This window comes from Silurus meridionalis, chromosome 24 (assembly GCF_014805685.1).
Source record: "Silurus meridionalis isolate SWU-2019-XX chromosome 24, ASM1480568v1, whole genome shotgun sequence".
Taxonomy (NCBI): Eukaryota; Metazoa; Chordata; class Actinopteri; order Siluriformes; family Siluridae; genus Silurus; species Silurus meridionalis.
Genome location: NC_060907.1, coordinates 1,201,684 through 1,226,984, shown reverse-complemented (window position 1 = coordinate 1,226,984; position 25,301 = coordinate 1,201,684). Strand labels below are relative to the sequence as shown.

At 39.8% G+C, this 25,301-nt stretch overlaps 5 protein-coding genes across 5 annotated transcripts; 4 read left to right on the top strand and 1 right to left on the bottom strand.

Annotated features, from left to right (window-relative positions):
• Window positions 1-1,051: 1,051 nt before the first annotated feature.
• ubl5 (ubiquitin like 5) lies at window positions 1,052-3,146 on the bottom strand. The gene is made up of 5 exons (XM_046837371.1): window positions 3,059-3,146; window positions 2,370-2,440; window positions 2,020-2,103; window positions 1,572-1,609; window positions 1,052-1,285 (listed from the first exon to the last, which is right to left on the bottom strand). Exons 2-5 carry the CDS (start codon window positions 2,423-2,425, stop codon window positions 1,242-1,244), a joined length of 222 nt encoding a protein of 73 aa, XP_046693327.1. The 5' UTR covers window positions 2,426-2,440; window positions 3,059-3,146; the 3' UTR covers window positions 1,052-1,241.
• Window positions 3,147-5,064: 1,918 nt separating this feature from the next.
• pin1 (peptidylprolyl cis/trans isomerase, NIMA-interacting 1) lies at window positions 5,065-9,352 on the top strand. Its single transcript, XM_046837370.1, has 4 exons — window positions 5,065-5,221; window positions 7,847-8,044; window positions 8,287-8,397; window positions 8,808-9,352. The coding sequence occupies exons 1-4, from the start codon at window positions 5,164-5,166 to the stop codon at window positions 8,915-8,917; spliced, it is 477 nt and encodes a 158-aa protein (XP_046693326.1). The 5' UTR covers window positions 5,065-5,163; the 3' UTR covers window positions 8,918-9,352.
• Window positions 9,353-10,885: 1,533 nt separating this feature from the next.
• On the top strand, window positions 10,886-13,011 carry LOC124378134 (microfibril-associated glycoprotein 4-like). The gene is made up of 5 exons (XM_046837667.1): window positions 10,886-11,053; window positions 11,238-11,465; window positions 11,546-11,642; window positions 12,179-12,346; window positions 12,636-13,011. Exons 1-5 carry the CDS (start codon window positions 11,048-11,050, stop codon window positions 12,890-12,892), a joined length of 756 nt encoding a protein of 251 aa, XP_046693623.1. The 5' UTR covers window positions 10,886-11,047; the 3' UTR covers window positions 12,893-13,011.
• A 1,268-nt stretch (window positions 13,012-14,279) lies between these two features.
• On the top strand, window positions 14,280-17,567 carry LOC124378133 (microfibril-associated glycoprotein 4-like). Its single transcript, XM_046837666.1, has 5 exons — window positions 14,280-14,451; window positions 14,579-14,809; window positions 15,520-15,616; window positions 16,964-17,131; window positions 17,259-17,567. The coding sequence occupies exons 1-5, from the start codon at window positions 14,431-14,433 to the stop codon at window positions 17,516-17,518; spliced, it is 777 nt and encodes a 258-aa protein (XP_046693622.1). The 5' UTR covers window positions 14,280-14,430; the 3' UTR covers window positions 17,519-17,567.
• Window positions 17,568-20,097: 2,530 nt separating this feature from the next.
• On the top strand, window positions 20,098-23,044 carry LOC124378135 (microfibril-associated glycoprotein 4-like). The gene is made up of 6 exons (XM_046837668.1): window positions 20,098-20,119; window positions 20,293-20,365; window positions 20,536-20,754; window positions 21,219-21,315; window positions 22,088-22,255; window positions 22,384-23,044. The coding sequence occupies exons 2-6, from the start codon at window positions 20,360-20,362 to the stop codon at window positions 22,638-22,640; spliced, it is 747 nt and encodes a 248-aa protein (XP_046693624.1). The 5' UTR covers window positions 20,098-20,119; window positions 20,293-20,359; the 3' UTR covers window positions 22,641-23,044.
• The last annotated feature ends 2,257 nt before the right edge of the window (window positions 23,045-25,301 follow it).

The window sequence follows — 25,301 nt, the reverse complement described above, 5'->3', positions numbered from 1 at the left end:
ACAGTGTAGCTAGACAGCATCGGATGGTGGTCTGTAGGATGGTGTTGGAGGTGAAGAAGAAGAGGAGGAGAGTGAGGACTGAAAGAATAAGATGGTGGAAACTGAAGGATGAAGAGTGTAGTGTGAGGTTCAGGGAAGAGGTCAGACAGGAGCTCGGTGGTGGTGAAGAGGTGCTGGATGATTGTGGAACTACTGCAGAAGTGATGAGGGAGACAGTTAGAAAGGTTCTTGGTGTAACATCTGAAAATAGAAAGAAAGACAAAGAGACATGGTGGTGGAATGAGGAAGTGCAGGAGAGCAGAAGGAGAAAGAGGTTGGAGAAACAAAATTGGGATTGACAGAGTGATGAGAAAAGTAGGCAGAAGAACAAGGAGATGCGGCAGCAGGTGAAGAGGGATGTGGTGAAAGCCAAGGAAAAGGCATATGGCTCTGAGCCCTTTCCTGTTTGCAGTGGTGATGGACAGGTTGAAGGACGAGGTCAGACAGGAGTCTCTGTGGACTATGATGTTTGTGGATGATATTGTGATTTGTGGTGAGAGTAGTGAGCAGGTGGAGAAGATCCTGGAGAGGTGGAGGTACACACTGGAGAGAAGGAGAATGAAAGTCAGTAGGAGTAAGACAGAGTACATGTGTGTGAATGAGAGGGAGGGCAGTGGAGGGGTGCGGTTGCAGGGAGAAGAGGTGGAGAAGGTGGAGGAGTTCAGGTACCTGGGGTCAACAGTGCAGAGTAATGGAGAGTATGTTAGAGAAGTGAAGAAAAGAGTGCAGGCAGGGTGGAGTGGGTGGAGAAGAGTGATAGCAGGAGTGATTTGTGATAGAAGAGTATCTGTGAGAGTGAAAGGGAAAGTTTATAGGACTGTGGTGAGACCTGAGATGTTGTATGGATTAGAGACAGTGGCATTGAGTAAAAGACAGGAGGTGGAGCTGGAGGTAGCAGAGATGAAGATGTTGAGATATTTGTTGGGAGTGACGACGATGGACAGGATTAGAAATGAGTTTATTAGAGGGACAGCGCATGTAGGACGTTTTTCCTTCAATAATGAATCAGACATTTGAAATAAATATTGATTTTATTTCCAAATACCAAAAAAGAACAATTGAAATTAAAGTTATAATGCAATGTTTTCTGTTGGAGAAATGAGCTGACTGGTCATCTATAAAATGTGTGTGAAGTAGAGAAATACATGTGTGTAAAATGTCCAGTGTGTGCGTGTGTGTGTGTTGGGTCTCATCTCCAGCTTTTACTGGTAATACAGCTCCAGGTTCATGCCATCGTGGATCTCATCTGATGAGCCAATTAAGAAATATCAACATAAAGGAAAGTATATAAAGAAACGGCACATACAAGAAAGTATATATGTGTCCAATCACATACAAGAACAGCTCCAACTTCTCAATGCTGAGTAATGACCATGGTATAAAGTGATCATCCACAGTTAGGGGTGAGACCTTACACCATTTGAATGCTTCACCTCAGGACGTTCTTCATCTTCAGATCATGCACTAAGATCCTGTAACATCTCACATCTACACCTGATTAAAATAAATTACAGAAAGACGTGAAAGGATACAGTCTGCCAGTGACACGTGATCCTTAAAAATGGTGTACCTGCAGAAGAAAGAGAGAACAACAAACATCAGGACAAACACAAGACCTGCACCTGATGTTCATCAATGAGAACACAAGCAGCACATGCTAAACTTTCCATCACATCATTACACCTGCTTATTCCTGCCTTTATCCAAATCAACCAATCACACGAGAGCACTGGACATTTCACATTTATCTGATCCAGTCTTCCTGTTCTTCACTGACACCACTGAAACCTGAGGTCATCTCCTGTCCCATCTTCTACACCTTCAGCGTGGACATGGTGTGTGTGTGTGGAGATGCTTCCTCACACAAATCTTTTTTTTTATTCATCCTACAAGAACGAGCAGGTGCTCCTGATAAAGTGAAGAGAGACCGAGTGTGTGTGTGTGTGTGTGTGTGTGTGTGTGTGTACACGCGTTTCTTACCATTTCTTCAGGACAATTTTGTCCCACCTGGTTCCCGTCTGAGCTGCGATCAGTTTCTTCAGATCCCCGATAGTGTCATCACCACTGCGCACACACTGTTAAGGCTCTCTCTCTCTCTCTCACACACACACACACACACACAATCTCTCTCGCTCCCTCTCCCCCTTTCTCACTCTCTCTCTCCCCCCTCTGTGTGTCCATGTCTCTCTCCCTCTCTGTGTCCATTTCTCTCTCTCTCCCTCTGTCTCTCTCTTTCCCTCTGTGTTTGTGTCTCTCTCTCTCACACACACACACTCTTATATAAATCTAATCTCGAGAGTTTTTGATATCACTCATACTTTAAAGGATACTTGCACTTGACTCGGACCTTTTTGCCCAGTCGGTCATTACACACAACTTCAATCATCTCTGCACCGCTGACCTGTTACACACACACACACACACACACACACACACACACACACACACACACACAGTTTTGAGTGTTAGAACAGCAGTGCAGCTGCAAATCACAGGATTAGACTGATGCTGTCACTCGAACACGTGATGGGTTCAAACACAGATCATAAAAACACGTGTCCTGTAAGAAACGTGTTCAGAAGGAGTCTCCAGTTCCAGAGCAGTAACTAAGCGGCTGCTGAGGGACCGAGTGTTTATAGCTGCTAGAACGGAAACGAACACACTGAATGTGTTCATGTAACCGGAAATGGTTTAAAAAACCCACATCTATTTATTTTGACATGAAAACTCGCACCGGAAGCGCTCTATAATGTTATTTCCGCCTAATGAGCTCTCATGCAGGACACACAGTGTGTTCTTTAGGTTCATCACCACCAGTGTTTCCTCCAAATTACAGATGAAACCTGCTGAGATTCACGTGCAGCTTTCACTGTATAAAACAGCGTCACGTGCCGCTTCTGAACCCATCACACATTAAAACAAGGCATTAAAAAAAACACACATTTTACATTTATACACAAAAAAACACTAAATTCAGCAAAATGTTCTGTTTCTTTCCAGATAAAAGAAAAACACTCACGTTTAGAGACACTCTGCCGTAAAGTAAACTGTAGTGAAAGGGAGGGGACAAAAGCAACGCCTTAACCAATCAGATCGCAGGAAACTCAGATTGACGGTCAAATCTAGCCAATAGAATGATCTTTTAAGTTAAAGGCGGGATTTATTTGGTGAAGTCACAAAGGGGTCGTGAAATCAATTAAATAAACAGCAACGGCGTTTAAAATGAAATGAAACGCGCACATGATCATATAAAATAATATAATAATGTGGTGTATGATGTAAAACTGATTCTTACGTGGCTGATTCGCGTAAATATATATAAAAAATCGATTGTTTAATGTGTTCCTTAAGCCACTATATGTGTTATTTAGTTGACAGGTGAATTACCGCCACCTGCTGGACTGAGATTTACCAGCAATTACGAAGTAAAAAAAAAAGATATGTATATACAAAGTTAATATAAAATATATTTACTGCACATGTGACATGTAGAAATATATAAAGCATGTAATAAATATAGACTTGTAAAAATCGGATAAATATAAACTAAGCTTTAAACGACAGATCACTTGCATGGAGTCTACAGCCACGGCTGACCTTTCCATTATGGCGGACGCGTTATCGGGGCCCTGACAGACAGCGCATGCGTAAACATGAATGGCTTCGTGGAAGGATTTTGTGTTCACTGCCCTCCTGTGGATTGAGGCGGAAGTTCAGCGGGTTCATCACACCTGTTTGACATAAAACCCAGAGAAAATGTGGGATGATTAGAAATTCCCTCACGGAATAGTGTACTGAAAAATTCCCTCACGGAATAGTGTACTGAAAAATTCCCTCACGGAATAGTGTACTGAAAAATACCTCACGGAATAGTGTACTGAAAAATTCCCTCACGGAATAGTGTACTGAAAAATTCCTCACGGAATAGTGTACTGAAAAATTCCCTCACGGAATAGTGTACTGAAAAATACCTCACGGAATAGTGTACTGAAAAATTCCCTCACGGAATAGTGTACTGAAAAATTCCCTTACGGAATAGTGTACTGAAAAATTCCCTCACGGAATAGTGTACTGAAAAATACCTCACGGAATAGTGTACTGAAAAATACCTCACGGAATAGTGTACTGAAAAATTCCCTCACGGAATAGTGTACTGAAAAATTCCCTCACGGAATAGTGTACTGAAAAATACCTCACGGAATAGTGTACTGAAAAATTCCCTCACGGAATAGTGTACTGAAAAATTCCCTCACGGAATAGTGTACTGAAAAATACCTCACGGAATAGTGTACTGAAAAATGTAATAAAATGCTGTAACCAATCAGATCGCTGAAAATGCAGATTGACGTTTAAAACGAGCTAATGGAATGAACCCAAGGCGGTCGTAGATCCCGTGAAATAAATGAAATAAACTTTAATGTTTCAGGTGTAAAACTAAATGAAACACGCACACGATCATTTAAATAATAGAATAATGTTGCGTATAATGTAATATTGACTCTTAAGTGGTCACGTATATATTTTTTGAATTTGACGGTTTAATATGTTCGTTCAGCCATGATTTAATATTGTTCTAATTTTAATAGAAATCATGAATTATAGATATAATAAAGACTTTCAGTGCATTAATAAAGCATTGTTGTTTGTGAGGATTTTTAGATGGATTTTAATTCATAGACAGGTGAATTAGCGACACCTGCTGGAATAGACTGGACTTGCTGTCACTTTCGGGCAAATAAGATCAATTAAAATATATTTTATTTGTATATTAACAGTACATAAGATATATTTACGTCAAATGTGGTGTAGAAATATATGAATGTAGTATGTGATAAAGCTCATTTTAGAAAATCTAATAAATATTAAATGTTTTAAACGACAGATTTGCATTAGTTTATACACCTACATTGACTTTACGACTACGGCTTACCTTTCCAAAATGGCGGACGCGTTGTCGGGACCTGACAGACAGCGCATGCGCGAAGATCTAGCGTATTGTGGCAGGAGTTTGTGTTCACTGCCCTCTTGTGGACTGAGGCGACAGTGCAGCGGGTTCAGCACACCTCAGTGATTGAGTGTGTGTGTTAGAGTTCATCTCGTGTTGGAGATAAAAACCCAGAGGAAATGAGTGATGAGGAGAAATTACCCCCCGGCTGGGAGAAGCGCATGAGCCGCAGTTCAGGTGAGCAGCAGCAGTAAAACCCACTTCAGTGTGAACCTCTGCGGGAGACTCCGCACTGCTGACGGGGTGAAGCTCACTGTGCTAACGCTGCTACTGCAGGGGCGTTCAGTCAGGGGTTAGCATCATTAGCAGCATTAGCATCACAGCTAGCACTGAGTCTCACTCTGTCTCTTCACCTGTGTCTCTATAATCAGGAGTTCAGTGTCCGGGGTTTTATTCATAAACACGGAGAAAACCCTTTCTGATTAGCATGTTAGCTCAGATTTCAGCTCAATAACGAGCTCATCATACCGCAGAGTGCGGCCATTTACTGTTACTTACACAGCTCTGTGTGTGTGTGTGTGTGTGTGTGTGTGTGTGTGTGTGTGTGTGTGTGAGAGAGAGAGAGAGAGAGAGAGAGAGAGAGAATCTGTCTCACACTGTCTCTATCTGTCTCACACTGTCTCTATCTGTCTCACACTGTCTGTGTCTCACACTGTCCCTGTCTATCTGCCTTACACTGTCTCTATCTGTCTCACACTCACTCTATCTGTCTCACACTGTCTCTATCTGTCTCACACTGTCTCTGTCTGTGTCTCACACTGTCCCTGTCTGTGTCTCACACTGTCCCTGTCTATCTGCCTTACACTGTCTCTATCTGTCTCACACTGTCTCTGTCTGTGTCTCACACTGTCCCTGTCTATCTGCCTCACACTGTCTGTCTATCTGCCTCACACTGTCTCTATTTGTCTCACACTGCCTCTATCTGTCTCAATCTGCCTCACACTGTCTCTATCTGTCTCACACTGTCTTTGTCTATCTGTCTATCTGTCTCACTGTCTCTATCTGTCTCAATTTGCCTTACACTGTCTCTGTCTCTATCGGTCTCACACTGTCTCTGTCTTTATCTGTCTCTATCGGTCTCACACTGTCTCTGTCTTTATCTGTCTCTATCGGTCTCACACTGTCTGGGACTGTCTTGGGACTCAGACACAGTCTCAGTGTTCAAGTCGAGGCTGAACACATTTATTTAGTGGAGTCTTTAATCAGTAGGTGTTTGTGAGGTAAAGGAGCAGATCTGGAGGGATTATGGATATGGAGTGTTTGGTGAACTGGGATATTTGGATGTTGTCGTCTCCTCACTCTCACACGTTCACTCAGGTTTGTTGATGGTGGTGTGGTGGGTCGTCTCTTATCCCAGAGATCCTCATGTCTGTGTTTCCTTCTGCTTCTCCATTTTAGTTCTGCTGCTGTGTGGAGGGTGTGGGTGGAGAGTTGAGATGTTCGGTACTGGAATGATACCAGTGTTTATAATATTATTCAAATAGTACAATATCATCATTTTGCTGAATGTTATTTCTTACACTGCTCTTCCAAAATTCACCTGTAGGTGGCAGTGCTTCCCAAATTACTGTGAAACCGGTAAACGTGACAAAGATAAGATTTAAAGATATTTTTATTGTATTACTTCATATTATTATTATTATTATCATTATTATTATTATTATTATTATCATTATCATTATTATTATTATTATTTTTTTTTTACAAAATTGTTTTTAATTCACTCTGTTGGCTGGTTATTTGTCACTTATTGTATTGATTTAGAATCGATACAGAGGTATTACATTCTGGTATCGTACCAAAGCCAAAATTATTATTATTATTATTATTATTATTATTACCCTAACCCTAGTGCAGAGTGTTGAAGGTGTGGAGCTTGAGAGTGGAGGGCGTGGATGGTTTGGGTGGAGAGGGTTGAAGGTGTGGAGTTTGGGAATGGAGGGTGTGAATGGTGTGGGTGAAGCATGTTTGTAAGGAATTGTTTTTCTCCTCTGTCACCTGGACAGGATTCCCTCGAGTGGGCGGAGAGGGTCGAGGGTGTGGGCGGTGAGGGTCGAGGGTGTGGGCGGAGGAGAGAGGCGGAGGTGTGGGCGGAGGAGAGGCGGAGGTGTGGGCGGAGGAGGCGGAGGTGTGGGCGGAGGGAGGCGGAGGTGTGGGCGGAGGAGAGGCGGAGAGGGTCGAGGTGTGGGCGGTGAGGGTCGAGGTGTGGGCGGAGGTGTGGGCGGTGAGGTCGAGGTGTGGGCGGAGAGGTCGAGGTGTGGGCGGAGGTGTGGGCGGAGGGAGGCGGAGGTGTGGGCGGAGGTGTGGGCGGAGGGAGAGGCGGAGGTGTGGGCGGAGGAGAGGCGGAGGTGTGGGCGGAGGTGTGGGCGGAGGTGTGGGCGGAGGAGAGGCGGAGGTGAGGCGGAGGTGTGGGCGGAGGAGGCGGAGGGAGGCGGAGGGTGGGCGGAGGGAGAGGCGGAGGGAGAGGCGGAGGGAGAGGCGGAGGGTGGGCGGAGGGTGTGGGCGGAGGGAGAGGGCGGAGGGTGTGGGCGGAGGGAGAGGCGGAGGTGTGGGCGGAGAGGGTCGAAGGTGTGGGCGGTGAGGGTTGAGGGTAATAAGAACTTAAACATGCACATATTCTTGGCCCTTAATCCTTATAAGATCTGACTGTAAGTTGTTCTGGATAAAGGTGTCGGCCAAAATGCAGTAAATGTGAAGGTAAAAATTTTGTTCTATTTCTCTCTCTCTCTCTATTTCTCTCTATTTCTCTCTATTTCTCTCTCTCTCTCTCTCTCTCTCTCTCTCTCTCTCTCTCTCTTCCAGGCAGGGTGTACTACTTTAACCACAGTACGAATGCGAGTCAGTGGGAGAGGCCGAGTGGGGGTGGTGGTGGAGGGGCGGCGGTCGACAAGGTGCGCTGCTCTCATCTGCTGGTCAAACACAACCAATCACGCAGACCGTCGTCATGGAGACAGGAGAACATCACACGCACCAAAGAGGAAGCCTTGCAGCTCATACAAGGTGAGGGCGTGGCAACTGTTACTATCATTAACATAAGATGCAACTGACAGACTTTTCCTTTTTTTATCTGTACGTGTCTGTGTGGGTGTAACCAATCAGGATTGAGCTGCACTTTTAGCCCTGCCCCAAAGTGAGCAGTAACTGGAACCTCCAGCAATTAACATTTAGGTGATTCTAGTTCCAGTATGTATTAGTAATGTGTGTGTGTGTGTGTGTGTGTGTGTGTGTGTGTGTGTGTGTAGGGTATATAGAACAGATAAAGTCGGGTGAGGAGGAGTTTGAGACGTTGGCGTCTCAGTTCAGTGACTGCAGCTCCGCACGCAACGGAGGAGACCTCGGCATGTTTGGCAGGGGTAACACACACACACACACACACACACACACACACACACACACACACACACTTAACTATTCACTTTTCTTCCTTAGAATGTGGTTGGTATGGTGACCTCATGTCCCACCTGACCCTGAAGCACAGTGAAGAAGCTTCAGGGACCAATCACTGATCAGCACAGATTTCAGCTCCGCCCCCATGTCCTGTCCCTGTTATTATTTACCCCCACAATTTATTTATATTTACAGTGTGAGATCACTGATTAATTGGCCAATCACACCATCTTCAGTGGGAGTTTTAGATTTAAGCAGGACAAATGATTTAACCAGCACTGAAGAGTACTGAAAAGTGTGTGTGTGTGTGTGTGTGTGTGTGTGTGTGTGTGTGTGTGTGTGTGTGTGTGTGTGTGTGTGTGTGTGTATATAACAGGTCAGATGCAGAAGCCGTTTGAAGAAGCCTCGTTTGCACTGAAGATTGGAGACATGAGCGGCCCGGTGTTTACTGACTCCGGTGTTCACATCATCCTGCGTACAGGATAACTCTCATTCTATCCCCGTCAATCCATCCGTTCATCCATTCATCCATCTATCTATCCATCTATGCATTCATCCAGCAATCTGTCTCTTTTCTGTTACATACAGAACAATCCATGGACTTTAATCCAACACACACACACACACACACACACACACACACACACACGTTACATGCCACCTGGAAGTTGTTTACAATAAAGTGACTGTAATAGAAATAATCAAATATCACAATAAAGTGAGGACAGTAAACACTCCTGTTTTTATCCACAACACAGCACAGATCAAATCTTTCATTTCATTCTCTCTCTCTCTCTCTCTCTCTCTCTCTCTCTCTCTCTCATATGACCATCACGACCTTCATTATGACCTAGACACGATGTCCGTGTCAAACCTCTAGCGATGGATAATTTGAACAATAAATATCACATGATAAATACAGGTTTTGTCTCCGAGTTGAAACCACACACACACACACACACACACACACACATTCTCATGAATCATTTATACTTCCTGTAGAATTTACACCTAATTTGCCTTCAAATCTGGAGATGACGTGTGCAGGCAGTGCAGCTGTGGCTACAGTGAAAGGAGACGTGTTGAATCGTGTTCATTGCGCTCTGTTTTGCGCTTTTCTAGAATACTGATGCTTTCTACAGACGTGGCGTCACAATGATCATCACTGAAGGTCTTGGGGTGAAATACACACCAGTCACTGAGTTTATATTGCGTAAAGTTTATTATATTTCTTTGTAATAGTGTAAATAGTGGTTGTGAAGCTCGTGTTGAAAAACTACCATTCGAATAGCAAAAATATAAAAAATATTATAAAAATATAAATATTAAGATGACGGAAATCCTGCCATTTTCACATACTGATTTATTTCTCTTCATTTTTATTGATATCTCCTTTTTTCTTGGAGTGACTCGCATTTCTCCGCAGCTCGGCCTGGGCGTAATGTTGGAGCTACTCAAACACACGTTTGGTTTTTGTGTGTGTTTGTATGAATATGAGGCCTAAAGATGTCCGTTGTGTTCTTCAAATTCTCCGAATGTGGAGCTCGGATTCTTTCGTGAGTCTACACTGAGTTTGCTTTTGAGAGTTGATCAGCTTCTTTACAGCCACCAAAACACGTCACATCATATGATTTGCAGAGGTGAGAGTGAAGGTGAACGAGAATCATTAGTTCATTTAATAGATTCGTTCTGAATTCACAAAAGAAACACTGCTAACACATCTGCCTGCAGCTGGGAGTCTTAAAGCACAGCTGTACTGATGGGGTTCATGTCTGATGTTTTCTGTTAGTCCTAAAGGTGAGACACAGTAGCATACACTCAGATTTATAGATTTATGATTAGTTTGGACATTAATATGGACGTGGGTTCATACATGGGTTGGGATGTGGTTTTAGAGGACATTGGTTTGGAATTTGTTCTGTAACTGAAGTTAGAAGAAACACTGACACTTTTCTCTCACTGTGAGTTTATGGTACAGTTTGTTCTAGAAGCCGTGCCATCAGTGGTTTTACTCCTTCACCCCCTCCTCCTGTATCACTGGGTCAATCTGCTGCCTTAAATCAGCCATTTTCAGTGTTGAAATCACAGAGTTTTGTAACATCTTGAAGTAAGAACCACACAAAAACATGTACAAGACGATCTGATGAAAAGTTTTTCAAAACACGAACACGGGTATGGAGAAATCCAGGAATGTATCGTATTCTCCAAACGACTGGCGAAGGGCCGTGGCCTGTTACAGGAATGTCTTCAGGAATTTCCATTTTCACACACACACACACACACACACACACACACACACACACACACACACACACACACACACAGACAGAGTAAGGAGGGGTTCTGGAGTCCTGCAGGGTATAAAAGAGTGAGAAGATGTACAGAGGACCAGAGATTCTCTGCAGGTAAGTTGTATTTGTTTGTATTTCTGCATGGTGTAAACGTTTTCTTGATGTATCCGTGAGGTCGTGAAATCAAAATCAATTTCTTTTTCGAATTCAGAAGCAGAGCTGAAGCACAAATATTCCCAGGTCTTCATATTAACTATATGATTCCGTGGTCCAGGTCTTGAAGTCCTGCTACGAGCTCGAGCCAGAAACACAGAAGGAGCCTGAAATGACAGTAAGTCATGGTAGTGTGAGTGAACGCAATGTGCTTTTTATTTAAATTTTTGTTTTTACTTTTTCAGTTTCAAAATCACACAAAAATGTGTGAGTAAACTCTAACAAGTGAGTTTCCTACTATTCCTCCCCCAGAGGTCTTTCAGTGTGAAGGTTTCACTGTGATTTCTCTCTTTTTCCCAAAGGGTGCAGCTTTTTTAGTGTTTTCAGTCTGCTGGACTCTCCAGCTCCCCCTGCTGGTTCAGACTACTCCTATTTCTCAGGCCCTTTACCCCACAGACTGTTCTGATGTTTACGCTAACGGACAAACTCTTAGTGGTGTGTACACGATCTTCCCAACAGCAGACACACCTGTCCAGGTCTACTGTGACATGGGATGCTGGGGAAGCAAAGAAGAGGATGGAAAGTGGACGGTGTGTTAAAGGAAAGATTTTCCTTTTCTTTTTTTATGTATCCATGACTCACTTCTTGATTGTTTCCATCTTTCCACCAGGTGTTTCAGAGGAGAATGGATGGCAGTGTGAACTTCTACAGACCATGGGAACACTACAAGAAAGGGTTTGGAGACAAGTATGGAGAATACTGGCTGGGTGAGAAGAAATGAGAGCAGTGAATTGTTGATCGTTTGGGCGTGAGAGAATGAAATGATGAACAGACTAAGATAAGCTGATTGCCTTCTAAACTGAAATGTTGAAGAAATAAAAAAGAAATAAGAAGAATAAGAAATTAAATACTCACAATGTACATTATTGACTGCATTCTAAAAAAGTTATAGTTAAAATATTTCAGCTGTATATTGAGTAGATGTGGCAGCACCAGTGGTGTAAAGGATTTCAGTAAATGTACTTTGTTACTGTACATAAGTAATTTCTTGGCTACTTTCTAGTTTTATTCAATAAAAAAATACAAGCAACATTTACTTTCTACTCAACTACATTTAGGATTCAACAGATGCACTTTTTTACTCCACTATATTTATAATTGACACTGAGCATCACCAATTACCTTTTGCACAGCAGAGTGTTTCGTCCATGTTTATTTATAAAAATGTATTGCATTTATTTTACACTTGCACTGACTGATTGCTGTCTGCTGTGTGGTGTTTTTATTGCACGTGTCCGGACAGGATTGGAGAATCTCTACCAGCTCACACGGAACAGTAAATACGAGCTGAAAGTGGACCTGCAGGACTTTGATGGAGTTTCAGTTTTTGCACAGTATTCGTATTTCTCTGTGGAATCTGAAGCTGAAGGCTACAAACTCCACGTTAGTGGCTTCTACAACGGAGGTGCAGGTAAGGACTCGTAAAACTACGGTCATCGTAAGTGACATTACAGGAGAACTTACATGGGAACAGAGCTTCCAGGATATTGCTGCTGAAATTTCTGTAATTACACTTCAAATAATAGAGCAGTTGCTTAGTGGTAAAGATGTTGAAAGTCTGATCAGAAGGTCACGAGTTGAAATTCCAGCACCATCAAGCTGTCATTGCTGGGCCTTAACACTCAAGTGCTCAATGTTTAAATAAGATAAGTGTGTCTTCCAAATGCCATCAATTTAAATTCTGCATTTCTGATCTTCAGGTGATTCTCTGGAGTTAAGCAACGGACAGAAATTCTCCACCTTTGATAAAGACCAGGACTCTAATGAGGAGGGGAACTGTGCTAAATCCTACCTCGGGGCTTTTTGGTACAACAAGTGCCATCATGCTAATCCTAACGGGATTTACCTGTGGGGACGGGATGGCACTTTGTTTGCCATTGGAAATGTGTGGTACCATTGGAAAGGCTATGATTATGGTCTCAAGTCCATCACGATGAAGATCAGACCTGTCGCTTAGACTCTGATGGGACTCAGTGATGGGTTTGATATGATGCTGTTTTCACTTGATTTCGTAGCGTCAATGTATTTTTACTACATGATTTTTCACGATGATATAAATCTGTATATTTTTCTTTACTTTCTGTCTCTGTGTCTGTTTCTTACAGAAAAGAAATAAGTAAATAATATGCCATTTTGAACCTTTTCCCACTGATTCTGTAGGAAATGATTTATATTGAATATAAGATTAAAGATCCAGAATATACCTCAGTGTTTGTTGCACAATAAGAAACATCATAATAAAAAAAAGAATACATGCCATTAGCTATAGATAAAAAGCTGACCACTGAACCTGAGACAAGCTACTAGCCATAGATTATATCAAATACATTGTGGTTAAAGTCTGGACTGGAAGAACTCAAGTGTCCCTGTTCTACTCAACACCATTGATATGAACTGGAACTGGACCCTCCCCACCAAACTAATCGACCTCAATGATCACTCAGACAAAGAGACACACTCCAAAATCTAGTGTAAAGTCTTCCTGAGGACAGGAGCTTATATTATAGCAGGGAAAAGGAAATAAATCTGAAAACAAGATGTTTAACATGCACATAAATACTCAGAGGAACATGGCTGGGGAGAGCCAGAGCACCATGGGTCAATCAGTGATTTATTAACTGTATCATGTGATTCTGCTAATCTGGTCAACATGAGGGTTTGGATTTGGAGAAAGTGTATCATCACATCTCATTATTTATTCTGGAAGGTTCTGCTGGAGTTCAGAGCAGCCAGGCATGTAGGTCTTGTGATCTAGTCTCAATATGTACAGAAACAGAGAGTTGTGTGTGTATTCTTGCTATTCATTTGAATACCAGGTGTTACAGATGAATTTCACTGCACAGGTATTTGGTAGTGAAGCAGGAACTCTGGTCAATCTACATCATTATCTTCATCTATGGTCATGATGATAGGCAACAGAAATATGAATAGATGAATGAAATAATCTAATGTCTATTCTAACACCTGGATAATGTTCTAGTGATCATCAGTGTGTTTACTACCAGGTTCCACAGTCCATCATCTGTAATCCTGTTTCACAATCCTGTAACAACCTCTGCACTCTCTGAGTAAATATATATAAAAAAAAGGGTGTCAGATATTTACAGACTCTGTGAGACGAAACTTAATGATTATTCAGTAGGTGATGTTATGTTCATGTTATATTATTAGTTTGTGTTTAAAGTACAATAAAAATGTTATATAATATTATTATAATGTAAGCACAGGGCACACCACCTCATTCGTAAGGTCATGGACCCCAAGAGTGGAATTTCCTTTAGGAATTCCCATTTTTGCAAAGACTTTACATAATCACGTAGGAGGGTTTTGGGAGTCCAGCGGGGTTTAAAAGGAAGAATGAACATCTGGAAAAGAGCAGAGAGAATCTGAAAGTAGCTATGATCTAGTGTTATCTTTCATTTATAGAAATCTCTGTTTGTTCTGTTCAGCTTGTGCCAATTTCATCTCTGATTTAGAATCGTTTTCTTGAGGAAAATGAAGGAGAATAAAATGATGGTAAGTCATAGAGTAAGTTCTGTATTTTTTCATTAGTTCTTACTTTAAGTTAATCTTATTCAGTTTGAAGAATATTTAATTCCACGTTTCTTTATGAACTTTTGAAAACTTGTTAATTAATCTCCAGGACGTGGTGTTCTTGGTGTTTTCGGTGGTCTCTGTGTTTGGTGTTCTGCCCACGCTGGTTGAAAGTACTCCTGTTTCTCAGGATGGTCTTCCAACAGACTGCTCTGATGTTCATGCTAGCGGGCAAAAACTCAGTGGTGTGTACACAATCTACCCTACAGCAGAAACACCTGTCCAGGTCTACTGTGATATGGGCTGTCTGGGAAGCAAAGAAGAGGATGGAAAGTGGACGGTATGTTAAGGCGTGTGTCACTGTGTGTGTGTGTATATATATATATATATATATATATATATATATATATATATATATATATATATATATATATATATATATACACATCAGTGGTGGGTGGTCAGGACCACCAAATCCTTCTCTGCTGGTCTAAACACTATCAGAAGCTCTGACCTACATTTACAACCTAAACTCTTATATTTGTTCCATGAAATTGTATTAATTTATTCCATCAGTTTATTCTCTTCATGTTGTAGTGTTTCTCTCGGCTGCACTGCTTCCAGTACGTGTATGTGGATGTTAGATTTTTTCAGATTCTCCTCACAGAGCAGATCACTGGCCCAGAATAGCGTCAGTATTGTTCCGTCCTCTGATTGGTTGGTCAGAGGGAAACTGTTACAGTCGAGTTCGACTGGTAAAACACGTGTGTAGCTCTGCACACGTTCATACATCTGAGTTAGACTTTTTTATACCTACAGAGGAAGAGAAATTGATTTGGTATCGGACATACTTAAAAATCCATTTTGAAGAAAAGCTAGACATCGTGAGGAGGTCATCCAACCCTGCAGCTAGCTAGCGTGTCTCAGCGCGGGAAAGGGTTTGTACTGCTTTGTACAGAAAACTAAACTGAACCAATTTCCCAGGAATAAATACTTGTATTTGTGATTTAGATAAAGAATGTGGAATTTTACATTTCCTGTTACCACCAGGTGTTTCAGAGAAGAATGGACGGCACTGTGAACTTCTACAGATCATGGGAACACTACAAGATAGGGTTTGGCAATATGGATGGAGAATACTGGCTGGGTGAGACATGACAGCACAGATCACTCACAGCATAATAAAAATGAAACACACGATATGAAACACAGACTGACTACATTCCCACATTTTAGATAAAAAGCAGATCCACTTGCATATGCTATAACTTTTAAGTTTACCATTTAGGGCAGTTCTATTACAAATAACTTAACGTATGTTTTAAAAAGAATTATTATGACCTGTTAGAAATAATGTTTTGATGCAATTAAAAAAACTCCTTTAATTAGGGCACCTTTTAATCAAAAGTTAACAGACATATAAATAAATTACTACCAGGCCAAGCAATAATCTACATTTAATTTAATTTAAAAATGTTTAATATGCTAAACACCAAGTTGTTTTATTTATAAAAGGCAAAAAACAAGCTTAATGCTTCCCCCATGTGGCCAGAATGATTAACACACTTCAATGGGTTTTCAATTTGTGAGGATGGGTTCAGGTAAACTGGTCATAACATCAAACCACCTGCCTACTATTGTTTAGGTCTTTATTAGAGCCTCTGAAACAGCTCTGATCAGTCAAGGCTTGGACTCCACATTACCTCTGTCAAAGCATGGGTTGGCTTGTTTGGAGGTCAAACCTTGAAGTCACATTCTTCAACTTCTTGCTAAAGTTCCTCAAACTATTCCTGAAAACTTTCTGCAGTAGGTCAGAGGCATTATCTTGCTGAATGAGGTCACTCTTAAGGAACCATGTTGCCATGAAGGGGGGGTGACTGCAGGGGTCTGTAACAGTGTTTAGGTTTGTGGAAGATGACCTCATGTTAACAGCCACACGATCACCAGGACCCAATATTTCCTAGCGGAACATAAACCAGAGCATCACACTGCCTTGGCCTGCTCGCTTTTTTCCTATGGCCAAGTTTACACACCCAGCTATCCACCATCATGAAACCGAATCACTTTCTATCACTGCTCCATGGTCCAGTTCTGACATTCATGTGTCCAATGCAGGAGCTTTGGGTGGTGTACAGAAAACAGAATGGGCTCTCTACAGCTACACAGCTCCATATACTGCAAGCTGTCATGCTCTCTGTGTTTCAGAATCAGGGTTAACTCTCTTAGCAGTTACAGTTACAGCTAAAGTAACTCTCCTTTTTGACTTGATGCAGAAATCCACCATTATAACAACTGGTTTTTAATGTCAGTGTAATCTGTCTATCTGTCTGTCTGTCTATCTGTCTGTCTGTCTGTCTGTCTGTCTGTCTGTCTGTCTGTCTGTCTGTCTGTCTGTCATTAGTGTATCACAAATTTCCACCACATTCCACATAGATTTGCAGTTGACCATGAATCTTCATCATTATCTTTCAGCATATAATTTTCTTTTTCCCAGGATTAGAAAACATCTACCAGCTCACACACAAGAGGAAATACGAGCTGAAGGTGGACCTGCAGGACTTTGATGGAGCAACAGCTTCCGCTCGCTATTCCTCCTTCTCTATAGACTCTGAAGCTGAAGGCTACAAACTGCATGTTAGCGGTTTCATTAATGGAGGTGCAGGTAAGTGAGAGTGGAGATGTGGAGAAACTACACACACCAAGAAGAATAAATATTTAAGTGAAGCAACAAGGCAAATAATGTTCATATAATTCAGAGAGTGTGTAGTGACAGCTTCTGGTATCTGCAGGTGATTCTCTGGCTACACACAATGGACAGAAATTCTCCACCTTTGATAAAGACCAGGACTCGTTTGCAGGGGGGAACTGTGCTAAATCCTACCTCGGGGCTTTTTGGTACAGTGAGTGCCATCATGCTAATCCTAACGGGATTTACCTGTGGGGAAATGACGGCACTCATTACGCCATTGGGAATGTGTGGCAGCACTGGAAGGGATATAATTATGGTCTCAAGTACATCGCTATGAAGATCAGACCTGTAGCACAGTGAGGAGATTCTCCTAATAAAATTGTTCTTGAGGGTGAATATAAACCATGCATTATTAATGTTGTGTGATCCATCATTACAATATATAGATAATATATTATTATATGTGTACCATTTAGGCAAATGATAAAGTTTTTAAGAAACCAAGAAATGAGTTTCAATCAACTTTTGTTCTGCATAAACATATGATTAGACATTCTGAAATGACTGAAATTGTCACCATGACAACAATAAAAGCGACTGCATTATCATTACAGTTCAACGCTTAAAACTGGAACATGGAGGAGTTGAATTATGCATAAAGATTATTCAAATGCCAACTTTCATTAGTCTGAGCAGCTGTTTGCTGTCCCTCTTCAACACCAAAAAAAGTGAACATTTCTGCACTTTTTATGCAAAAAAAGCCAAAGGATAGCAAAAATAATATTTCACTCTTCTACTTAAAATATATGTTGAAACGTCGTATGAAATATTTTCTTAGGAAAAAGCAAAAAATACATCAAAACTGCTGCAGTCACTTCAAAACAGAGTAAGTTTAGGAAATAAGGATTTGACTTTACTGTCCAGCATAACATAAAGCTACACAATAATCAGCTACACAATACAAAATATGTGAAACTCTAACCATCAAACTCGTGTTTCATCCCCAAACTGTTACCACAAAGAATTAATTATACAACTGTAAAGAAAAGTCTCTGTCTGCTGTAGTTTCCATTTACTGAAATTAAGATCCCTGAAGACTGTTCCAGCATGCTGATGCTCCAGTACACAACAAGCTCCATGAAGACAGGATTTGTAATATTAAAGTAGGAATAGAAGAACTGGAGTGTCCTGCACAAAGCCCAGACCTTCTCAACCTCCCTAAACACCTTTGGAATAAACTGGAACTGGAGCTTCCTTTACATCCCAGCATCAGTGTCTGATCTCACTAATGCTCTTGTTGCTGATATAAAAATATCATATACATATAAAATGTAAATGTATAGATTATACTCTAAGTTTATCGCAAAGTTTGTCGCTAATGAGCAAGCCAATGGAGAAATGTGTCAAGGAAAAACTCCTTAAGATGGTGTGAGGAAAAAAACTTCAGAGAAACAAGACTCAGTGGGAACCCATCCTCATCAGAGTTTCTCTAAAGGTCCATTCTTTGCAGTTCTGTCATTTTTGAGGTTAACTGTTCACTGATGACTTGAGTGTAAAACTGTTAATGGTGATTGTTGTCCTAAATATATTAATAATTAATATCCACTAAACAAATGTGTTCAGCCTCGACTTGAACACTGAGACTATGTCTGAGTCCCGAACACTGATTGGAAGGTTGTTCCATAACTGTGGGTCTTTATAAGAGAAACATCTGCCCCCTGCTGGAGCCTTTATTATTTGAGGTACCAACAAATAGCCTGTACCTTTTGATCTAAGTAGGCATGGAGGATCATACTGGTACAGAAGTTCACTCAGATACTGCGGCGTGAGAGCGTTAAGTGCTTTATATGTCAGTAGTAATATTTTATAATCAGTGTGAGATGTAATTGGGAGCAGTGTAGATGATTAAAACAGGGCTGATGTGATCATATTTTCTAGATCTAGTGAGGACTCTTGTTGCTGCATTCTGAACTAACTGAAGCTTATTTCTGAACTTAATCCAACACCCAGACAGTAAAGCGTTACAGTAGTCTAATCTAGATGTTACAAAAGCATCTACTAGTTTTTCTGCATCCTGTAATATCATATTTCTAATTTTAGCAATATATAAAAAGATGAAGGTTGGGAATGAAACAGAAAGATGGAAAGATGTTTTTTTTTTTTTTTGCTGAAAATTAAATAAATTATTCAGTCTCTCATGCCATATCCATCCCAGTGCCATAACCATTTTGCATTCACCATGGACAATAACCCTCCAGGCCCCCCAGAGGATAACGCTACTCACTTTTTATATTTTTATCTTTTTATTTCTTCTTTAGTTTTACAGATAATACATCACCATTAAAAAAACTGCTGAAGGTTTATCATATAGTAGATTCCATTTATGAGTGTGTCTATTTTCTGATTCACAGAGAAAAAAATAATAAAAGACTGTAAATAAATTCAACACTGATAAAGTTTTTGTTTTAAGAAGTTCCTTCAAAAAAGCAGCACAGTGTCCAGAACAAAGTATTTTTAGTGTTTTTTGTGCTACTGACACACAGTTAGATTAACGAGCTTTACTTATCAGGGTACAAAATTCCTGAGTTCAAATCCCAGATTTGACCAGGGTTCATGGTACACAGGTTTTTTTTTTATTCATGTTTAATCATTTAGGGTCAAAGAACTTCAACAATAGAGACATTTATCAAGTAATACCTCAATAAAACATGTGCCACTGTTATCAAAGGCTTTCAGATTGTAAAAGCTTTGCAAAAATAAAAAGCATTGTAAAAGTTACCATTTATGAGTGTGTCTATTTGCTGGTCCAAGGTAAAAATAAATCAATCAAAGACTGAAAATAACACTGATAAGATTTTGGCTTAAGATCCAGGAAGCTCCTTCAGGGCAATAAAGAAACCCAGCAGGGTTTATAAGTGTGGGAGTATGAAGGCTCCAGATACGATGTGAGAAGCAGCACAGGTAGGAGTTTAAATAGGATCTGTGTGGTTAAGAAGATTTTTCATACTTTTGTTTAGGGGTAAAAAAAAAAAAAAAATCCCAAAGCAAAAATATTTAGGAGTTTATTTGTTGTAAATGAAAATGACTTTTTGCTTGATTTCATTGTTTTATTAATTTGTATTATATCTCCTTAGCTACAGCAGTTGAATCTCTGCTTCACAGTCAAGCTGGTGTTTACGTGAGCTTCTGGATGAAATAAAAATGGCGGTGAGAATTTTACATTCCTTATCAAAGTCTGTGTGCACACACCACCTAGTTTCTAGAGAAATTTGTGATTTGTGTTGATTAGGAAAAGTTATTCCACTAAATTCCTATTACAGAAAAAATAGAACTACATTCAACATGTTATTAATTCAGCTTGTTTGTCTTTTGGCCAGAGTGTGTTGTGTTTGACGCTCTGGGTTCTGCTGCTCCCCCTGCTGGCTGGAAGTCTTCCTTTTTCGCAGGAACTTTTTCCGACAGATTGCGCTGATGTCTACGCTAACGGACACACACTCAGTGAAGTGTACACGATCTACCCTGCAGGAGAAACTCCTGTACAGGTGTACTGTGACATGGGCTGCTGGGGAAGCCGAACAAATGATGGGAACTGGACGGTAGGTTAAAATCTCTGCTTTTCGACTTTTCCAAATTTCCAGTTTTCCAAGTTTCTAAATTTTGTAATGAATATGAGACAATTATAACAAATCAATTGCTTATTAAAATTAAAGTTGGGATAAAAACATTATTTTGTAAATGGGGATTTTAGACAAATCATATGGGAGGTGAATGGATAAGGATCTTCGTACAGATGATAAATAAACAATCGTGCATCCAGCATATTATTTCCAGTTAAAAGTTAAAACAGAAACCAGTAGAAACGTCAAGGACAAATAATTTGGCACTGACTGTAATTGAGCAGCTTGTCGATGGTAAACAGGAATTGACCTGAGGTTGGGGTAGAACTCCAGACAGAGTGACCTTTGCTGCAGGAAAGGGGGGAAGTCTATAGTCTTTTTTACACCTACAATATGAGCCATTTCTTTTAGTTTAATTAAAGTGTCCTTCACCTTCACATCAGGTGATTCAGAGGAGAATGGATGGCAGCGTAAACTTCTACAGACCATGGGAACACTACAAGAAAGGGTTTGGGAACAAAGATGAAGAATACTGGCTGGGTGAGAGTTAACAGCAAATTGTAAAAAAGAATTTGAAAGCCAAGAACACGTCAAACCTTAAATTATATTTTACACAAACAATATATTTTAATCTCTTTCTGATTGTGATCACACGAACATTTTTCTCATTGTTTTTAGACGTTTTTTCTTTAGAATATTAACATATTCTTTTTGCTAATGTTACACAAAGTGGTTAATATTATCCAAGTGGAATGCACACTGATGGATAGATCTTTATTCCTCTAAATGAACTGTTACGGGAAGTAAAGACGCCGTGTCAGCACATTATCTTTTAGGCACAGAGCGTAAAATAACTAATGTGCGTTAGAGAAAGAGGGCGGGGTTTCCAGAGATTGTCAAGCACACCTCACTCATTCCAAATTATTATGTTAATCAAGATATCTGGGTTTTTTTTTTATGGAAAAATAAACTTTTCTGGTGTGTTTTTGAACCGTTATTTTCTCTCAGTGTACACGTTTGGGTTCTTACACAATATATGTAAAGGCATGCACATGTATCAGGCACTAAAATATTTCGTTTTATTTTTCATTTCACTCCTCATTCACTCACCTTTATATATAAATTCTTCTGTCTTTGATACTTCCTAGAGAAATAAATACATACATATTATTTAAAGAAATGTATGACAATGCTTTACGAAAAAAATACACTTTTATTCCAATTTCAATTTGAAATCTCAGACCAGATTCGGCTGTAACTTGTAGAGCATGTAGGACATGTGTTGTTTTATATCCTGTCTCTGTCCTGACAGGATTGGAGAATCTCCACCAGCTCACACGTAAGAGGAAATATGAGCTGAGAGTGGACCTACAGGACTTTGATGGATCATCAGTTTATGCTCATTATTCCTATTTCTCTGTGGATTCGGAAGCTGAGGGCTACAAGCTCACTGTTAGTGGTTTCATTAATGGAGGTGCAGGTAAGTGAGAGTGGAAGATGTGGAGAAACTACACACACCAAGAAGAATAAATATTTAAGTGAAGCAACAAGGCAAATAATGTTCATATAATTCAGAGAGTGTGTAGTGACAGCTTCTGGTATCTGCAGGTGATTCTCTGGCTTCACACAATGGACAGAAATTCTCCACCTTTGATAAAGACCAGGACTCTTATCCAGAAGGGAACTGTGCTAAATCCTACCTCGGGGCTTTTTGGTACAATCAGTGCCATCACGCTAATCCTAACGGGATTTACCTGTGGGGAAATGACGGCACTCATTACGCCATTGGGAATGTGTGGCAGCACTGGAAGGGATATAATTATGGTCTCAAGTACATCGCTATGAAGATCAGACCTGTAGCGTAGTGAGGAGATTCTCTTTATAAAACTGTTCTTGAGGGTGAATATAAACCATGCATTATTAATGTTGTGTGATCCATCATTACAATATATAGATAATATATTATTATATGTGTACCATTTAGGCAAATGATAAAGTTTTTAAGAAACCAAGAAATGAGTTTCAATCAACTTTTGTTCTGCATAAACATATGATTAGACATTCTGAAATGACTGAAATTGTCACCATGACAACAATAAAAGCGACTGCATTATCATTACAGTTCAACGCTTCAAACTGGAACATGGAGGAGTTGAATTATGCATAAAGATTATTCAAATGCCAACTTTCATTGGTCTGAGCAGCTGTTTGCTGTCCCTCTTCAACACCAAAAAAAGTGAACATTTCTATTTCTGCACTTTTTATGCAAAAAAGCCAAAGGATAGCAAAAATAATATTTCAATCTTCTACTCAAAATATATGTTGAAACATCGAATGGAATATTTTCTTAGGAAAAAGCAAAAAATACATCAAAACTGCTGCAGTCACTTCAAAACAGAGTAAGTTTAGGAAATAAGGATTTGACTTTACTGTCCAGCATAACATAAAGCTACACAATAATCAGCTACACAATACAAAATATGTGAAACTCTAACCATCAAACTCGTGTTTCATCCCCAAACTGTTACCACAAAGAATTAATTATACAACTGTAAAGAAAAGTCTCTGTCTGCTGTAGTTTCCATTTACATCCCAGCATCAGTGTCTGATCTCACTAATGCTCTTGTTGCTGATATAAAAATATAATATAAATAAAAAATGTAAATGTATAGATTATACTCTAAGTTCATTGCAAAGTTTGTCGCTAATGAGCAAGCCAATGGAGAAATGTGTCAAGGAAAAACTTCTTAAGATGGTGTGAGGAAAAAAACTTCAGAGAAACAAGACTCAGTGGGAACCCATCCTCATCAGAGTTTCTCTAAAGGTCCATTCTTTGCAGTTCTGTCATTTTTGAGGTTAACTGTTCACTGATGGTGACTTGAGTGTAAAACTGTTAATGGTGATTGTAAATATATTATTAACTGTACAAAATCTTAAATCCCTAATCACAGACTCCAGCGGAGAAGCCTGAGATGATGTGATGATCACATTAAACTCTGATTTAAAATCTGACATTCAGTGGATTAATCCTTGCTGTAAAAAACCATTGACTCAATGTGGAGGGGATGTGGAGGGGATTTGAGATGTGTGTGTTTTTATAATGAACTGGAATCCATTTTTAATATACCATAAAAACTGCCTTCGGATTGTTACATTTTATTGTGCTGTAAATACATTTTTGATTATATTAAATTGTAGTTTTTGCATATTTATTAAAAGTTCTAGGGAAGTGGTAACTGAGTGTTTAAGATAAGGAGCTTTTAATTGGAGTGTTTAAATCCCGGCACTAACAATCTTTCACTAGGGCAAAAATCCTTGCTTTAAAAAAACCTTTGACTCAATGTGGAGGAAAGAAGAAAAAAGGAGAAAGAGATGCTTTAGCAAGTGTGCAGGTCCTGAGATCTTCCAATTCTGTTCTAGAACTCAGCTAGGTATTTTCATAAATGTTTATAATAACAAGGTTAATATTTGTTTAGCTTGTGTGATCCTGAATCTATGACTGGTTTCTCCAATCCACAGGTGATTCTCTGGCGTTAAGCAATCAACAAAAATTCACCACTTTTGATAGAGACCAGGACTTGCATCCGAACAATTGTGCTAAAGTCTACCTCGGGGCTTTTTGCTACAATTGCCACCATGCTAACAGTAATGGGATTTACCTGTGGGGAAATGATGAAACCCATTTTGCTATTGGAAATGTGTGGTACACTTGGAAAGGCTTTGCTAATGGTCTTCAGCTCATCACTATGAAAATCAGACCGGTTATGTAACGACTCTTTTCCAGTCACCAGGGACCTAAGATAATGCTATGAAGATTTGCTTTTTTTCTTGAAATAATTTTTATTTTTGTCATTTCATTAGTTTTTTTTTATTTCAAAGCTAAAAGAAAAAAATTTAGCCTATCAATTGCAGTATATTGCTGTAGAATGTTAAATAATGATTAATATGATTATTAATTGTTATTGTTAATAACTCTACAGAGGTCATAGGAAAAAGATTAAACCACAGTCCCGGAACAAATGCAGCAGTGAGCCGAGTATACGTCTCAAATAGGACAAATGATGGATTGATGTCTGTTTGAATAAAAATAAATAGGTGAAATGTCTAGAAATCTGGATCACAGAAGAGTAAAGAAGTAGTAAAGACCTGGAAAGGGAGACTGGAGATCAGCTGTATATGCAATCCACATATGCAAATCTACATAATGTTGGCACTCAGTGGCATGATAAATATAATCAGAACAATTTTTGTCTTAATCTAGTTATTCCACAAGAATATAAAAAAACAACAACATAATGTAAGTTCATTTCATTCATCTACATTTGGGTTACACCTTCAACTGAGCTTAACCTTTTTACAAACTATGACTTTGTGCACTATAGTGTACCTCAGGCTTGTTTATCCAGTAGGTTAATGGTACCAGTAAGGCCTCCTCGATGAACAGATCTGTTTCTGAACCCCTCTGAAATGTACTATTGACAATACATCCAAGAAAACATTACAGTACAATATGCTTCGTTCAATTG

Excerpts from the sequence above, each read along its gene's own strand:
- pin1 (XM_046837370.1), top strand. The coding sequence starts at position 5,164 with ATGAGTGATGAGGAGAAATTACCCCCCGGCTGGGAGAAGCGCATGAGC. Across the intron at positions 5,222-7,846 it reads GCGCATGAGCCGCAGTTCAG|GCAGGGTGTACTACTTTAAC; the intron begins GTGAGCAGCAGC and ends TCTCTCTTCCAG. Across the intron at positions 8,398-8,807 it reads CCTCGGCATGTTTGGCAGGG|GTCAGATGCAGAAGCCGTTT; the intron begins GTAACACACACA and ends TGTATATAACAG.
- ubl5 (XM_046837371.1), bottom strand. The coding sequence starts at position 2,425 with ATGATTGAAGTTGTGTGTAATGACCGACTGGGCAAAAAGGTCCGAGTC. Across the intron at positions 2,104-2,369 it reads AAGGTCCGAGTCAAGTGCAA|TGGTGATGACACTATCGGGG; the intron begins GTATCCTTTAAA and ends GTGTGTGCGCAG. Across the intron at positions 1,286-1,571 it reads TCACGTGTCACTGGCAGACT|ATGAGATCCACGATGGCATG; the intron begins GTATCCTTTCAC and ends TTGGCTCATCAG.
- LOC124378134 (XM_046837667.1), top strand. Across the intron at positions 11,466-11,545 it reads AAGAGGATGGAAAGTGGACG|GTGTTTCAGAGGAGAATGGA; the intron begins GTGTGTTAAAGG and ends TCTTTCCACCAG. Across the intron at positions 11,643-12,178 it reads GTATGGAGAATACTGGCTGG|GATTGGAGAATCTCTACCAG; the intron begins GTGAGAAGAAAT and ends GTGTCCGGACAG.
- LOC124378133 (XM_046837666.1), top strand. The coding sequence starts at position 14,431 with ATGAAGGAGAATAAAATGATG. Across the intron at positions 14,810-15,519 it reads AAGAGGATGGAAAGTGGACG|GTGTTTCAGAGAAGAATGGA; the intron begins GTATGTTAAGGC and ends TGTTACCACCAG. Across the intron at positions 15,617-16,963 it reads GGATGGAGAATACTGGCTGG|GATTAGAAAACATCTACCAG; the intron begins GTGAGACATGAC and ends TCTTTTTCCCAG.
- LOC124378135 (XM_046837668.1), top strand. Across the intron at positions 20,755-21,218 it reads CAAATGATGGGAACTGGACG|GTGATTCAGAGGAGAATGGA; the intron begins GTAGGTTAAAAT and ends CCTTCACATCAG. Across the intron at positions 22,256-22,383 it reads TTTCATTAATGGAGGTGCAG|GTGATTCTCTGGCTTCACAC; the intron begins GTAAGTGAGAGT and ends TGGTATCTGCAG.